Consider the following 17,827-nt stretch of genomic DNA (forward strand, 5'->3'; position numbering starts at 1 on the left):
CGCCATCACCAAAGTTCCGACGACCGCCGCTTCCCAAGTGACCGCCGATAATCCGGCAGGCACAGCAAATCTAGGAGGCGTTGACACTACCAACGCCTCCTCTAGAAAGATACCTGAGGAATGGCTCGCGCTCCCAGCGGAGTAAGCCTGCCTTCAGTTTTAAACAAGCTCCGCGCAGTGGCGCTCGCGACCGACACTATTATGTGATCCAGGCTCAAGTGGGAAGAGATAGAAGAACAGCTAAGGGAAAAGAGGCCGATGGTATACGGTTTTGTAGAAACACATCTCAGGGACATGGAACAACCTCCGAACAATCTGGACTACGCGTGGGAATATTGTAATAGAACAGAAGGCAGCAGAAAGGGGGGTGGTATTGGGGCATTCATTCATAAAAGTACAGACTGGCAAAGGGTCAAGCAGGAGTGCAAGGAACATTTATGGCTAAAAGGGAAAGTAGCAGGTCAAATGACACTCCTTGGTTTTGTGTACTTGTGGACGGGAGCAAAGGCCAGAGAGGAAAACCAGGCAATGGTAGAGTGTATATCAAACGACATTCAAGAGTTAGGAAGAGAGTGCGAGATAATTATACTAGGAGACATGAATGCGCACATAGAAGATATAGATGGGTATACTGACCGGACAGGCAAAATGATCATGGATATGTGTGAAAAGCTTGATTTGATCATTTGCAACAGCACCGCGAAGTGTGAAGGGCAAATAACATGGGAGGTAGGAAGGCTGCAGTCGACGATAGATTATCCACTGATGTCACATAGGATGTATGATAAGCTCAGGGGAATGCACATAGATGAAGGTGGCTCCAGAAGTCTGGGTAGTGATCACAAACGTATCGAGCTAAGTTTTGGAAGAGCAGTGAAAGTGGGAAGGAGACAAGACGAGCAACTACAGCAAAATTTTTATGAGCTAAGTTTTGGAAGAGCAGTGAAAGTGGGAAGGAGACAAGACGAGCAACTACAGCAAAATTTTTATTCAGAAAGGCAAATTGAAATAGCCACTAAACAAATTGAGAAAGTAATCACGGAGGATAATAAGACAGTGTGGACATACACGAATCTAATAAGACTGTTTCAGCTAGAGCTTGGTAAGACGCGTGACAAGTCACCCCAGAAAAGAAGACACAAACCCAAAAGTTGGTGGGATGAGGAAGTTAAGAGAGCTATAGCAAAACGTCAGGAAGTCACTAGGGAACACAGACATGCTAAGCAGCGGGGTGAACCAACAGATGATGTTGAAAGAAAATTGGAAACCTTTCTAAGCCGTAGAAGGGATGCATCCCTTCTGATCAATGAAAAGATTAGAAGAAAAGGAGCTCAGTGGCTGGCAGAAGTACATAAAAAAGATAGAAAGGCCGCTGCGAAATTTTGGAACCATCTAAACGCCCTAAGAAATTAGACGAGCCGCGAGCAGATGTTTATAACTACAGCCCAAGGTGCTAGGCTAGAAGGGGACGAAGCTATTGAATATATAAGAACAAGGGTGACAGAAAAATTTCAAAAAAGAAGTGCTTTATTTATGCACCACAATAGACAAGGACGAACCAAGTGTTGCAATGGCTCCATTTTCACAACGCGAGTGGGAAAGGGCTGAGAAAAGGGTTCCGAGTAGTACATCAACAGGTCCAGATGGCATTCCAATTATGGTGATAAAGACATTAGGTCCAAAGTCTAAGCAGGCTTTGAGAGAGGCAGTGAGCAAACTAATAATCGATGGGGAAGTTCCCGATGGATGGAAACTTAGCAGGATGAGCATGATCTATAAAGGAAAGGAGGACAAAGCTGACATAAACAACTACCGTCCCGTAACAGTCACATCAGTGGTCTACAGGCTGGCGATGCAGATTATAAAGGAAAGACTGCAGGCATGGATACAGGATGAGGGGGTGCTGGGAGAACTGCAGAATGGGTTTCGGAAATACAGGAGGCTGGAAGACAATCTGTTCTCACTGACGCAGTGCATAGAAATGGCAGAAAAGGAACACAGGCCCCTGTGGCTAGCATTTTTGGATATCAAGGGAGCGTACGATAGCGTGGTTCAAGAGTAATTGTGGGGAATACTGGACGCACTAGGCGTGGAACATGTAGTCACTAATCTTTTAAAGGATATCTATAAAGGTAACAAGGTAGTTATAAAGTGGGAAAAACAGGTATCCAAGCCTGCAGAGGTAAAACGGGGGCTTAGGCAGGGGTGTCCCCTGTCACCCTCATTATTCATGATGTACCTACAAGGATTAGAGGCCAAATTAGAGGGAAGTGGACTGGGCTTCAACCTCTCTTTAGTCAAACAAGGAAAACTCATTGATCAGACACTACCAGCATTAATGTATGCAGATGACATAGTGCTAATGGCCGACAACAAGGAAGATTTGCAGAGATTGATGGACATCTGCAGTAATGAGGGAGATAGGTTAGATTTCAGATTCAGTAAGGAAAAATCAGCAGTCATGATTTTCAATGATAACGAAGGTAGTGAGCTTAGAATATAGGAGGTCACGCTAGAGATAACAGATAAATACAAATATCTGGGCGTATGGATAAGCAATGGGACCGTGTACCTGAGGGAACACGAAATATACGTGACGACTAAAGGTAACAGGAATGCAGCAGTGATGAAAAATAGGGCACTGTGAAATTACGATAGTATGATGTTGTGAGAGGAATATGGAAGGGGGTCATGGTTCCTGGGCTGACGTTCGGCAATGCGGTCTTGTGCATGAGATCAAAAGTTCAAGGAAGATTAGAAATTAAGCAACGTGGAATAGGTAGGCTTGCTTTAGGAGCTCACGGGAATACACCAAATCAGGGAGTACAAGGTGATATGGGATGGACATCATGTGAGGGCAGGGAAGCTAGCAGCAAGATAAAATTTGAGAAGCGATTGAGAGAAATGGGGGAGGAGCGTTGGGCTAGGAAGGTTTTCAGCTACTTGTACATGAAGAATGTCGATACAAAATGGAGGAAGCGAACCAGGAAATTGACTGATAAATACTTAGAAAACAGCAGGTGGTTAACCAAAAAGAACTGTCGGTTAAGAAGAAAGTGAAGGAAACTGAGACTGACATGTGGGGAATGGGCATGATTAAGAAGTCCGCACTAGAGACTTATCAAACCTTTAAGCAGGAAATTGCCAAAGAAAGGATCTATGATAATACTAGGGGTAGTTCTCTACTGTTTGAGGCCAGGATGGAAGTACTGCGAACCAAGACATATCGGGCCAAATACGAAGGGGTAGACACAGTATGCAGTGCGTGTGGAGAGGAAGAAGAAACTGCCGAACACTTGATAATGTTCTGTAAAGGGCTTCACTCTATAGTTCAGGATGATGGCGCTGAGTTTTTCAAAGCACTGGGGTTTAGGGACCGGGAGGGCAAAATAGACTTTAAGCGGGTAGACTTAACTAGAAGAAGGTTATCTGATTGGTGGCTAAAGTCAAGGCACGAGTGAAAATTAAACCCTTCACTGCAAAGTACGAATCCTCAAACTCACTTTTTAAAGAAAAAAAAATAAATCTAGTTTTTGGTTCATTAAGTATTACGGCTTAATGACGCTAGCCACCGCCCAATCTAAAGGGTACAGCCATATCTATTCATTCATCCATTATCACGGCGACAGGCAGTACTCAAGGAGGATATAAAAACTTGCTGGAGTGGAAGCGACGCCCGTCAGGTGACGCCCAACGTTACTAGATACTAGTAACGTTGGTGACGCCAGCGGCAGCCATCTTGCCGGAGGCAGAAAGCGCGCTGCCGGTGTGTCGCCTCCACGCTTCGTTGCTGGTGCACGCTGTTCTCTTCAAAGTTTTCAATGAGTGCAAGTCTTGCCCTTGGATAATGGTTACCTCCTGCGTTGCCTACGGATGCACAAACAGGCTGAAGAAAGGTTCTGGCCTCACATTTCACCTGTAAGTACATGAAATTTAGCGTGTTCTACTCGCGGTCATTTCAGCCGCATTGTAGTTGCTTGCAGGCCCGCGCATGAAAGAGCAGCAAAATGGCATTGTGTGTACGTGTGCCGCAGTTGATTGTCGTATATTTTTTGACAGGTTTCCAAAGAATGCAGAAGTTCGGAGTCTTTGGGAGCGGGCAGTTCGCCGTGAAGGGTGGCGCGCTAAGGATGGAAACCGCCTGTGCTCTGTACATTTCAGTCCTGAGTGCTTTGACCGCACTGGGCAAACGACGCGACTGCGGGTGGGAAGTGTGCCCACGTCGTTTCCAGCTTTTCCGCCTCATCTGCAGAAACCTGTGAGTATTACTGCCATCGTTGGGCGAGAAGCGTAATGTTTAGCGTGCATAACGCTTGTGGCGTTACGGCCGCTACATAATACTTGTTCCACGAAATGTTGTTGCGGGTATACGTGGCATTGATTGCGTGCTGAGAATTGGCGGTACTGTGGAGGAGTAGCTGTAGTTTTAGCATATCGTTACCGTGTTTGCGTTACCGTTTACCGCATTACCGGACGCCGCTGGCGAAGGTGAAGTTACCAGTAATGGTAACTGCTTTACCTTCGCCTTAACTGGTGATCAAGATACATATTTATTTATTTATTACTGCTGACCTGTTTACCAGGTCTTAAGCAGGAATGGGCATACAGCAATGTTTACTACAAAAACATGATTGACATCCACAGCATACTGACAGTGGTTACAATTCAATACTTAAAGGCACATCCGGTGAATGGAAAGTTATACCAGAGCGGGTGCATGTCCTTTTTGCTGGCATACAATGTCTCGTGCACGATTATGAAAAAGCTTGTTACTTAATACATTTATTATTTCTTCAAAGAAAATGTGTAGCTTAATTGTACCCACATTATACGTGTGAGGTTTCATTTAGTTTTTGCGATTGCTGCCTTTTTAGCTCGTCTGAGAAAACGTATGCTTTCAAACCCAGGTCAAACAGAAGCGTCCCGACCCCAAGTCTCGAGATTTCCCGGCCCGGCCTGGTCCTGAGTGTTCTGGGTTGTGCGACCTGCCTGGAGCTGAAAATTTTCCTGAAGACTCGCCAACCAAACTGTTCTACAAAGACAAGGTCCTTTCCTCACAAGAAGAGATAACCCAGTTGAAGAAGAAGGTCAAAACACTGCAACAAACTAAACAAAGGCTGGTCAAGAGAAATGAAACCGCCCAAGAAATCATCAAAGAAATCGGAGAGCAAAAACTCTTGTCAGAAGGAGGCTCACATGTGTTTTCATCTGTTTTCTCGGATGACATTCAGCAACTACATTGCAGGGTGGGCAATGAGCAGAAGGGCAAGTACCCACCTGAGCTGCGAGCATTTGCACTGACTTTGCATTTTTACAGTCCAGTCGCGTACGAGTATGTACGATCCAAATTCAACGAAGCCCTCCCATCCCAGCGAACACTAAGGGGCTGGTACAAGTCGATTCAAGGAGCTCCTGGCTTCACAGCCGAAGCATTTGCTTTCCTTGAGAAGTTTGCGGAAGCACGTGATGAACCCTTCTACTGCGCTCTCATTGTAAACGACATGGCCATCAGGAAACACGTAGAGCTAGTTGGAGATAAGGTAGTAGGGTATGTTGACTTCGGAACTGGGCTTGACGATGACGGTCTTCCTGAAGCTGCGAATGCGTGTGTCTTCATGATCGTTGGAATCAACGTCAGATTTAAGATGCCAGTTGGATACTTCTTAATAGACTCACTCACAGGAGCAGAGAGGGCCGAGCTGGCCAAACAGTGCATTGAGAAGCTTGCGTCGGTGAAGGCTGAAGTAGTCTCTCTCACATTTGACGGAGCCTCGTCGAATTTCACTATGGCCAGGTGTTTAGGTGCTCAACTTCGTGTTGACTGTGAGCAAATTTCTTCAAGCTTTGTGAACCTAGCTGACGATGCTAAGAATGTTTACATTATCCTAGACGCCTGCCACAAGATTAAGCTTATTCGCAATTCCTTGGCGAACTTAAGCTACATTGTTGATGCTGAAGGAAAGCACATAAAGTGGGCCTACATAGTGGCATTGGAGGCATTGCAGCATTCCGAAGGGTTGCGGCTGGGCAACAAACTCACGAAAGTCCACGTGCAATGGGAAAAACAAAAGATGAAGATGCGATATGCTGCGCAAGCATCGAGTTCCTCTGTGGTTGACGCCTTGGACTTCTGTGAAAATGTGCTGAAGCTACCCCAGTTCCGGGGCGCCAGTGCAACATCGAAGTTCGTGAGGGTCTTCGATCACCTGTTCGACCTTTTTAATTCTAGGAACCCTTTTGCAAGGTCGTACAAGGCTCCTCTGCGGAAGCAGAATGAAGCCTGCTGGAAGCCATTCTTTGCCTACACCCAAGCGTATATAAAGGGATTGAGAGATCCGGCTGGGCGGCCAGTTTTAGAAGGCTTGAAAAAAACTGGTTTTGTGGGCTTCTTGATCTGCATGGCGAGCACTGAAAAAATGTTCGACGAGCTTGTTGGCCAGGGTAAGCTGAAGTACTTGTTGACGCACAAACTGAGCCAGGATCACGCTGAGAACTTCTTCGGATCTGTTCGTGGCCGAGGTGGGTATAACAACAACCCAATCGCTGCTCAGTTCATGGCAGCATACAAGCGTTTGCTGGTGCAAACAGAAGTGACGTCTTCTAGCTCGGGAAACTGCACCAAATACATGGTTTCCATCCTGAATGCCACTACTGTTGTCGCCCAGGTAGACGCAACAAGCGCGCTCGCAGACATGCGCAGGTCCTCGATCTTGGAGCCTCACGATGACCACGACTACACGCATCCTGAAAACCTTTCTGCGGTAGTTGTTGCGGTGGTGCCTTATATCGCAGGCTTCGTTGTACGCCAAGTGTGCAAGACAACAACATGCGAAGAGTGTATTGCAGCCCTGTACTCAGATGAGCTAGTTCCCCTAGTTGAGCAGAAAGACAGAGGTGGGCTTGTGTCCCCGTCCAAGGATGTCATTGGCTTGTGTGAAGCCGTTGAAAAGGGGCTGCGACGGCTACAGATTGAGTGTGGAACACTTCAAGCAGTTAACTCCCAGTCAAAGCATCTCGTTTTGGAAGTGCTACGACTGTCTGTAGAGGAAAAATGGTTTCAGAACCTAGAGCAGCACATTCTTGACCTTGATCCCCTCGACAATCATATCTACAGCTTGTGCAAAAAAGTTGCGGAGCTGTATGTGAAAATCCGCATCCACCATATGACAAAAGAAAAAAACCGCGAGATCATCAAGGACAGGGTCAGGCCAGTTCTTTCAAGAATGATCATTTTCAAACATCAGTGAGTCTCCCCGCACTGCTCGTTTCGGCTATACTGTTCGCATATATTTTTAATGTTTGTGTGATTGTGTTTTTTCTGCCATTTTCGAGTTTCTCAAAGCGTTATCGTAGGCCATTTCGCCACCAAAAAGCAAGGAATAAATGCTTACAACCTGACACAACTGTTTTTATTGCTTTGAAGACGCGAGAAACTGCACCTGCTGCTTAGATAAGCGCGAGCGCAGCTGTACTCGGCTGTTTCTTGCCTCTGCCAAGATGGCCGCCGGCGGCTCGGCGCGGCTTCACCCCCTCCCATGGGTAAGCATAGGCGGCTTCCACTCCAGCAGGTTTTTATATCCTCCTTGGCAGTACCACTATGGTGGCTAGAAGTATAGTGAACTAGAAGTACTCTAGTGGTGCGACCGGCCAGGCTCTGGCGCCAGCCTTTCACACGGATGGCGCGAGGTGGCGCCACTGCTCCATTTCCTAGGAGCTTCGGCTGCGTTGACCGGCCGTCTCTGGCTCCTTCTGAGTTGCAGCTATGGTCAATTCTAACGCGCGTGTTGGCTTCCTGGCTCATACAAACGTAAAATTGCTAGGTTAGTTATTGCGTGGCTCAGCGGTTTGTATATACATAGTTTGGCCAAGAATATATATATATATATATATATATATATATATATATATATATATATATATATATATATATATATATATATATATATATATATATATATATATATATATATATATATATATATTCATATTTACCACACGCGCTAATAACATTCGCTACAAAGCGATTGCTCATCACCATCACAAGCTTACGGCGCGCTTCCACTATAGTTTTGGTGCTGGCTTATTACATAGAAGGTCATGGTAAGGACACAGTGCTCAGCATCGAAAATGAAAACAGGAACATCTTTTTATTTATTGTGATAATTGGAAGAGTACAAAAAATACAAAATAACAAAATAAATTTCACTAGTTTAACAGCTTTTCAAAACTATTACGAGGATTCGCAAAAAAAGAAGACACGCGAGATGGACATGTGCAGAACTTAACATCTACTGAGCTTTAGGTGCTTGGCTGATTCTCGTTTCTTAGCACTATTCTGGTTCACGCTTTTAGTTAGGAAATGCAGACGAGTAGTGATGTAAAAAACGATGACCTCAGCTGCAATGCCTTCAGAATGGTCACGACAACCAAGCCCATTTTTTTGCTTTGCCTTAACTTCGCTTAAAATGTCGAGTATGCTATCAGCGTGCAGCTCCAGCAAACTGAAACACGTTGTGAAGGCTTTTTCTAAATCATGAACAAACTTAAACAACAGGCTAGACGGATAAAGCAGGCCACCTCTGTCTTTCATGTGTGTCAATTGCGCAAGGTGTTTGAGACTTTCAGCAGACTCCTTTTGCATTAGAAGAAGTTTATGGCACTCTTCGCAGCCAGACTTCAGTAGGCATTTTATAGCTACATATCCTGCTATATAAAATGTTAGCCGGTTGTCACTGGCAGATATAATGCATGACGCATGGTCTGGCGCACTCTGTGGGAGCGAGCTCTGCACGGCAGCTACATTGTCACTGTTTATAAACTTGTCCATTAAGCGCTGTTTACCAGATGGAACATTTTCAGCACCTGAATTTGCGGGTAGAAGGGCATGGAGCACTGCAGGCTCACAGTTTCCCTTTGAAGCTGAGTGAGCAAGATTGTTGAAGCTCAAGCAGTTGATAGTGCTAATAAACTGCTGTGGTGTTGGGTGCGTGTTACATCCAGACGACTGCCTGACAATGCCAAAAACATGCTCAACAGGATCTTGGCTTACTCTAGATGTCATTAGGTACCTGTAGCCTAGTTTCTCAGTGAGATACTGAAGCAAAGAAAGCACACTTGACACTGTCACTCGCAGCCCAGCTGCTGTTGACTGGCTCAGGAATCCTTTCTGCCCCTTCGTGTGGTCTTCCCATGATGAAAGGTACTACTGAAACGATCGCAGCTTCTCAACACTTGCTGAACTTGGGCGCAGCGCTTCAGCTGGAAATCGTGAAGTCATCATTTGCACAAGGTCATGGATGATCCTGTGAAATGAACAAAAGCAGGATGAATCTGTGTTTGTGAGCAAGAGTCAGACTGTCATATGCAAGGTGAAAGGTGCAATCGCAATAAAACCACAATGTGATGACACTTACTTGAAAAACTTTAGTGTAGCTGTGATGTCACCACAGGTATCTTCAATTCCTGACTTGTACAGCTGCAGACCATGAATCACTTTTTCTCCGAAAAGCTAAAGATACTCTCATCTTTTCAAAATTGTTGGGGTTCATGTGGCTTCCGGTGATTCCATGCATTGCCTGCAATGTGACACTGCAACCATCCAGTTCCAAAGATTTGCGTACGAATTGTAAAGATACCTGAAAGGAATACCAAAGTGAGAAACTGTTAGAAACAAACAGATTGTATCAATAAAGTTGTACAGCATGCTTGGTGATCAAAAACAACTTACCTGGCCCTCAGGTGTTTCGTAGTCCGATCTTAGTAGTCCATTCCTCAGGCACTTAATTAAGTGAGGAAAGTCCGACAGAAAATGGAGTTTGCGCGTTGGGTCCACTGGATGCAATGTGCTGCATTTCGTTTCTGTCAGTGATGCTTTGATGCCCATCACAGACCACATTTTCCGATTCCAAGTGGCACCATCAGACGTAATGAAATCAACCTTGAGTGCGGCCTTCTCAGCTAAAATGACGGCTTCAAGCATTATCTTCGTCAGCAGGTTCCCATTTATGTTTCCATGAGTCGCAAATGCAGCGAGTATTTGCGTCCATTTGCCAACAAAGGGCACAAAAATTATCACCATACCGTGATCACGGACACTGTGCTTATCTTTGTCAGACGTAAACTGTCCCAAGTCAACGAAGCCATCAATGCGGCCTTCACTGTTCACTGAGAGGTGCTCCGAGAGTTTCAGTTCATCCACGATGAGTCCTCCATGGCATAAAAACTCGTCCATAGTGCAAGTCTTTTGCTTCAGCACATCAAAGATTTTATTGCTAAATCTAAACCCAGTTCTGTAGCATTTTAAATATTTGCGAAGCGTAGTCTTACTGGGGAGAACTAAGATTTTTTTCTTTTCTCAAGTGCTCATACAACCTTGCACTTTTCAGCTTCATAATCAAACATTCGAGCACCCACTCATTTGAAAATATCATGCCTTTAGTACTCTTCCGTGAAGAAGCTTTGAATATGTGGAGAGTTGCCTCACGCTGCTTCTCTGGTAGGAGAGCTACTTTTGCATTGAAATCTTCTTCTGCGATTGCCACATTCTTGGCAAGCATGACACTCAACTTTTTCTTAAGCACACATGCCTGATTTTGAAGACGTGCTGTCTTCTTCTTTTGTTGCGTCAGTCGTGAAGAAAGGGTTTTCTTTACAGGCAGGTGTACACGACAGTTAATGTACGACTTTCTTGTCAGTAACGATTTCCTAAGGGACTTGCATTCTGCACAACTTGAGCCTGCAAATGAACAAACAATGCATACGTTAAAATCACACCCCTCAATACCTGAGGCAATGTGGTAATGTTATGGGCATCCTAATGCACTTTACGTCTACTTACCTTCAGAAGAAACTTTTCCGAAGCAGCGTACGCTGATCACGGATCGTCCAGCAGTGTTTGCTTCAGCTCGATGATGTGCGGTCAGCCGAGAGGAAAGCGGCTTGAATTCTTGTTTACACATTGCTCCCTTGCAGACAGGGCTTTCTCGAGCTTCTTCCAATACGGATGTGGCCTCAGCAAGGAATTGCACGGGTTTCTCTTGACACAAAACACCTTGATAGAAGACTTGGGCTACAATTTTTCCTTCTGTGGACATAAAGCACACAGCTTTTTCATAAAAAATATCCAGTTTTGTACGCTTGCTTATCACTGTCGTCACAAATATTAGATCGCAGTGGCCAACTGCTTCTATACGACACCAGTAGTTTGCAGGAACTTCAAGTGTGCGAATAGCTTCAATTGAAAGTCGCGCACTAGTGGCAGCATTAAAGTCCATGCCTTCCATTTCACCGCCGTCGCACACTTCGTCAGGTGCATCAGGCCTGCGCCGTTTTCTGCTTGCGCCTTCAGGAGGTTTGGCTGCTTTCCTTCTCTCGGGTCTTTGCTTGGGCGCAGCGACGGAAAGGTACGCCGGACAACCTGGCAAAAGCGTTGGCACGGCATCAGGCACCAATGACGGTTTTCCTCGGGGAGTGCGCACTTCACAGCCATTTATCACGTGCACATATTCGCGCAGAATATTTCTTGGCTCGAAGTGATGTTCGCACACCGCTGATGTTTCGGTCAGAGGCTTGTCATCCCTCCGGAGGTTACGCTCCCACTTTCTGCGGAGATCGTCTTCTCTAGGAGCTGCAAACAACGATGCCTTCGGGGCGCCCGGGTAGCCGCTTCGGCAACCCGGAGCAAAACAGTGTGAATCCGTCCTCCGCTTCGACATGTCACGAGCTACATGTTTGTTGGTACGGAATACCTGAACAGGTAAAGACAGCTGCTCCACAATGGTCCGTGCGAGAAAATGCAGAGCAGAGTATACCGGTACACGTGCAGTACAGTAGCTGCAGACAAAGCGATGCGCAGGATACCGGCAGACGTGCTGAACTAACGCGCTGAATCACCAAGTGACGGCGCCTCGCCTAGGAAAAGGCGCAGTAGCGCCACGAGAAACCCTAGCGGCGGTCCGTGGTATTTCCGACCGCCAAGAGAGGCGGCGTGGCCTGGCGCTGATGGTCGTGCCACTAGAGTACTTCTAGTTCACTATAGCTAGAAGGGCAGTGTGACGGTCGCCATATGCACGCCGTGGAAGAGAGGCGCACAAAACGCGATGACATTTTTTACGCCGCTAAGGGCGCGGCGGTCGTCGGGAGCGCGCAAGATCTTCGCCGCTACAGCCATTGCTACAGCTGCTACAGCCACGTGTGTTTGGCACTGTGAGCAAACTTCCGCACGTGCAACTGTTTTTGTGTGACTCCTGGACGCGCACCATGTGAATGATTGCGGATAGCGACACACTATTACCATGCCAGCGAAAGCAGGTACGTGTTTTGTACCCGGTTGTAAAAGTGGGTACAAGTCGTGTCCGGCAAGGGTGTCGTCGTTTCGAGCTCCCAAGGATGCATTGAAACGGGAGCAGTGGGCCCGTAATATAAAACGGGGCGATAAGGAACTAACCAACGACTGCGTCGTTTGTGAACGTCACTTCGAGGCAACGTTTATACAGAGGACTTATCGTCATGTTATCAATGGTGAGGTGGTTGAAATTCCACGCGATCGGCCGCTGCTAACAGAGGACGCCGTTCCTACAATCTTCCCGGATGCGCCAAAATACCTCACAAAGAAAACGCCGACTAGAAGGAAGGAGAGAAACCTGTGTGAACAAGGTGAGCCCCCGACTAAAAAAAGAAGGACTACTGTAAAGCAGCAGGCGCCGGAAGAAAGTGAACAAGTAATAGAAGCACAACATGCTGCAGAATCGGAGTTTACTGAAGCTGTACATACTGACACGATAGAAGTGGAGCCGCAGAGTGAAGTCAGTGCGGAATACGTGTGCCGGAACATCGAACTTCCTAACACAAGCTGGAACAAACTATCGTTTTCCACTGAAACAGGGCCCGTCACTTTCGGCCTTTGCGAGTTAGAAGGTGCCGAGTTGGATCACCTACTGCTGCCGAAATTGGTGAAGTTCGAACAGGCCGTTGAGCAAGTAGGAACAGTCAGTTGTTCCGTTTTTCTTAGGGGCAAGCTGCACCTAAAACGCAATGTTTCCTCACCAGATGAGGCGCAGTTGGCGCTTAACAGCGCACATTCTCTGGTTTTATGTGCTGGCTGTGGTATGAAACCAAACACAGTAGGAAAATATGAGTATTTTGCCGGCTTGTACTTTTCGCCCAAGTGCAGCCTTACATGCGAAAGTAAGGGCCCTTGCATGCACTGCAAGTACCTACGAAAGCTCTTGCAAAATCAGCAATCACGACAGAAACACGGCGTTTCAGTTAAACGCCTTGTAAGGCACGCCAACACTCGCCGCCGTCTGGTAGCTGCTCAACGAAAGCTGCTGAACGTGCAGAGGGAACTCGACATGATGAAGTCTGCCAATGAGCAAATTGGAGATGAAGCACTGAATGAACGCATTAAAAAGTTGCCTCAGAAACAACAGATGGCAATTATGGCATGCTTCAGTGCAGCTAAAAGAAAATCGACATGTGGCATGCTGTATGAGAAGAATTGGATCCTAGAGTGCGTGCTGCTTCGCATGAGGAGTCCGAAGCTCTATGAGCACCTTCGGAAGCAGAAAATTCTTGTCCTGCCAAGCCGAACTTGTCTACAGCGTTATGTGCGCAATTTCAAAAGTGGCTTCGGATTTAATTACACTGTGTTTAAGGCACTTAGTGCGAAGACTGAAAGCATGGATGTCTGCAGCCGACATGGTGGCATCATTTTCGATGAACTGAAGCTGCCTGAGCAGTTTGGTGTCAACCAAGCAGGTATGTAGTGCCTACGTTTCTCTACACCCTACACGATTTAAATATGAAAATAATTATTTGATGCGAAAATCACACTCCCTATTTTCAGTAACAGCGCATATGCCAAATAAGTCTGTTGTCGTGTTAACTACAAGTTTTTGTCATTTTTTAGGGTTTGTTGAAGGATTTGTTGACCTGGGCAGCTTTACAGCAGACGAGCAAAGATCCACGCCAGCAGACCATGGGATGGTGATGCTTTTTCAACCCTTTCAGGGTGAGTAGTTCTGTGTAGTATCTTTCCTGTGCATTCCGTATGATGTGTGAGGCACCAGTTTAACCAAGTTGGAAACCGTAGTACAAAACATGTCTTCGCACTAACTAAAACATATGAAGACATTAAAACAAGTGCATCTGTGAAGTGCGTACTTTTGTGTACAACCACGTCAAACAGAGCAACTGTACGGCTTGTCATTTTTGTTTTCAAGTTTGTGAGCAAAAGTGTGCCATATTCTGGAAAATGAGAATTCGTTATTATTTTTCGCAACATAAAGCTCAAATATTATCTGATTATCACCTTTTTAATGTATTCTGCCTCAACTTCTCAAAAAATTATTGTTTTTTTTTCTAGAAAATTGTGCAAAAATTTCAATTTTTGAATTTTTCACGTGCGCCTCTAAGGGTTTCAATGTATCGTATTTATTCACGCTTGTTGGCTCTGCTTTTATTTGTTTGTTCTGCAGGGGACTGGACACAGATACTAGGTGTGTTTTCCTCAAAAGGAAATATCAAGGCAGGCATGCTTTCCAAGCTGCTTCTTGAGGCGATTCTTTTGGCAGAAAAAGCCGGTCTCTTCGTGGACTTCGTGTCGTGTGACGGGGCTACTTGGAATCGCAGCATGTGGAAGTCATTTGGAATCGGTGGTATGATACTTTGTTGAACCTGTAATTTGGAGCACTGAAGTCAGCAGTATTGCAGGGCTAACTGTGTTGAAATAACATTTGCTGGTCCTTGTGCTTAGGAATTTCAACAATCTCATACATACGTACTTTTTTTTCAGCACACTCGGGTGGCATCACGTGCAAAGTGTCACATCCTGTAGACTCTTCAAGAGAGCTGCACTTCTGTTCCGATTTTCCTCATCTAGTGAAGTGCATCCGCAACACGTTTGTCAGCACTGGGTTCACGACTCCGGGTGGGCGTGCATGCATTGAAGATATAGAGGTAGCATGGGCCAAAGACAACAGCTCTTTAACACTTAAAGCGATGCCCCATGTAACAAAAGCACATATCCGACCAAACTCCTTTGAAAAGATGAAAGTAAATTTAGCTTTCACGCTTTTCAGTGAGGAAGTTCTGAAAGGTATGTTTCTGTAAAGATCGGATGTACCAGAGTTCTCCAGCTCAGTGTCCGCGACTGAACAACTTGTGAGACGCCTCAGTCGGCTAATATCAATCATGACGTCAAGGTGTCCAAAGCGAGGACTTAGACCGTCATCACAAGATGTTGCTGAGCTTGAGGCTTTTCTTGTCTTCTTAGACGCATGGGAAGAAGCTTCCAAAAAATGTGGAGGTGGCTTCATGAGCAAAGGTACTGCTGAGGGTATGAGAGTTACAATACGCAGTACACTCTCACTTCTGCAGTATTTAACGTCGTCAGTGGCGTTTAAATACTTGCTGACATCAAGATTAAGTCAAGACAAGTTGGAAAACTTGTTCAGTATAATAAGACAGTATTCGGGTACAAATGACCACCCAAGCCCGAGGCAGTTTCTTATAACTGTAAATTGTCTCAGTTTCTACAATATTGCGCGACCACCAAAGTCTGGAAACTCCCCGGCACAGGTTGTGAACGCTCTACTGGACACGACGTCTTCAGCAGGTGCAAGTAACAGTGCCGTTTTCGGATTAAGAGAGATTATTGAGGACATGCTCGAGGCTGGAGATATAGATGGTGCTGGCGATGCCATTCAGTCTGCTTTTAGAAGCGACCACAGCAGCTATGTGGTAGAGAAAAGTGACAGCCGTTTGGTTTACTACCTGTCTGGTTATGTAGCTAGAAAGTTCAGGACCAAAAATTCTTGTGGCACATGTGCATCAAAGCTAGCCATGAAAAAACAGGATGTAGCAAAAAGTGCAGGCAATGAATTCACCAAACATTTTGATCAAGGGGGTTTGTTATATCCTGGGGATGACTTGGCCATCCTTGTGGTAACATTAGAAGAAGCATTTACTTTTTTTTTCTCTACCGAGAAGCTGCAGGCATTCAGTATTCATGATTTCATGTCATTTCTGAGTACCATTAAACTTCATCAAGTTGGCTGTGCCAATCATGGCAAAGAACTAACTGCAAAAATTGTGCAGTTTTTTGTGCTCACGCGCCTGCACTTTTATACAAAGTCGCTGAATAAAGACCGATCTGTCCAGCGGCAAAAACAGAAACACCTCAAGTTGCGAAGGTGCCAGTAAATTTTGTGGGTACTTTCACTTAGAATTCTCAGCTGTGCTGATTGATTTGTTTTAGTGCATTTTTTCGCACTGTGTTGGAACTGATGCATGAGCATGTCAAAAATAAAATGTTTCTGAAGAACCAGCTGGATGCACCGTGCAAACTTTTTACATTTCCAGAAACACTTGCTTAATATACTTAGTGGTAGTAGAATGACCAGAGTGTTGTAGCCTTGTGACACGACACGCACAAGTTGTAAATGTTAAGGGAATGTAACGCCCCTCTTCAAAACATTCAAGTTGCAGCTGCGCAGTTAGTATAGTTTCCGCGCGAACCGGAGCTTGTTTTTTTTTATTGAGTGCGGGGCGTAACTAGGGAGCAACAAGAATAAAATAATTTGAGGAGCACGTCGTATCCGGGACGAACGTCTAACACAAATTTACATAACACGGGCGACTGCCAACTACCCATTCGCCGTATGTATCGCATATCTCGCGCAGACTGACAACTCAATAAAATTGCTCATTTGCAGCATACATGGGAAGTTTAGCGTGCAACAAATACATGCCGCATAACGAACAAATATGAAAAAAAAACATATATATACATACTTGGCCTTCAGCCACGCTCTACCAACACCGCTGCACGCGCTCCCGACGCGCGCAGCGCCACCTAGACCTGCCGCCATGTTTTATTGCACCTATGTGCACCATCTGGCCCCTGCCCGTCACACTGCCCCTTCTAGCCACCATAGTACCACTGACCTCACTCCCTAGTGTAGGTCAGTGGGCAGTACCAGCTAGAGGTGTGCGCCGACTGGTCGGCGCGCCGCCGACGCCGACGTTTTTCATCGGCGCAATCGGCGCGCCATTTATGCACCAGTACCGAATTTTCACAGACTTGTCTTTTTCTTTTTCATCTTGATTTATAGCTTCGTTTCACATTTATGTAGCCAGTAAAAAACAGGCTTCTTAGTTATCTTCTTCCAGCTTCACAGACCGAGAGTACCACTATGAACAGCGGCACAAGTTCGGCGGCCGCTGCATGAAATGACATATTGGACAAATTGACAAAAAATAAATGTAACAGTTACAGTAATGCATAGACGCTGCCATCTTAGGCTTAAAATCAATTTTTGCTGGTTTTCTATGTCGTAATTATCAATGATTTTGGTCATACAACGTTGAATGTACTGGCCCAGCTTGTTGATGCATGCGAGTTCACCGTAGCACTATTCGAATATTCATATGAATGCAAAACGGCATCATAATCAGTCCAAGATGGCAGCCTATGATCGTGCCCGAAACGGGGCGTATACACAGAAGAAATGAAATGGTAGCAGTGCAGCACGAATGCAGCGCGTTAGGTGAAAAACTACACAAAGCCCCGAAGGATGAAATCGAAAGGGAGAAGTTTAATGGAGATTAGAAGCGTCGAGGCTTAATACATGCTCGAACCTACTCAGGGTATATCATCACCTGTCCGTGGTGTTGAAGTTGATAATTTTCGAGGATGACCACTTATATGCAGCGTCTCAACATGCTGCAGAAAATATTTGATGCCTCTTAATTCAGGCATCAGATATCCGGGATGAAAATGCCAAGGCAGTAAGATGGCGAGAGAGAGAAAGGAAGGCTGGGGGAT

At 45.6% G+C, this 17,827-nt stretch overlaps 1 protein-coding gene across 1 annotated transcript; it reads left to right on the plus strand.

The window, feature by feature from the left end:
• Positions 1 to 12,293: 12,293 nt before the first annotated feature.
• LOC142767414 (uncharacterized) lies at positions 12,294 to 16,327 on the plus strand. Its single transcript, XM_075869017.1, has 4 exons — positions 12,294 to 12,309; positions 12,883 to 14,011; positions 14,478 to 14,657; positions 14,795 to 16,327. The coding sequence occupies exons 1-2, from the start codon at positions 12,294 to 12,296 to the stop codon at positions 13,764 to 13,766; spliced, it is 900 nt and encodes a 299-aa protein (XP_075725132.1). The 3' UTR covers positions 13,767 to 14,011; positions 14,478 to 14,657; positions 14,795 to 16,327.
• The last annotated feature ends 1,500 nt before the right edge of the window (positions 16,328 to 17,827 follow it).

This window comes from Rhipicephalus microplus, chromosome 1, assembly GCF_043290135.1.
Source record: "Rhipicephalus microplus isolate Deutch F79 chromosome 1, USDA_Rmic, whole genome shotgun sequence".
In the NCBI taxonomy this organism is placed as follows: domain Eukaryota; kingdom Metazoa; phylum Arthropoda; class Arachnida; order Ixodida; family Ixodidae; genus Rhipicephalus; species Rhipicephalus microplus.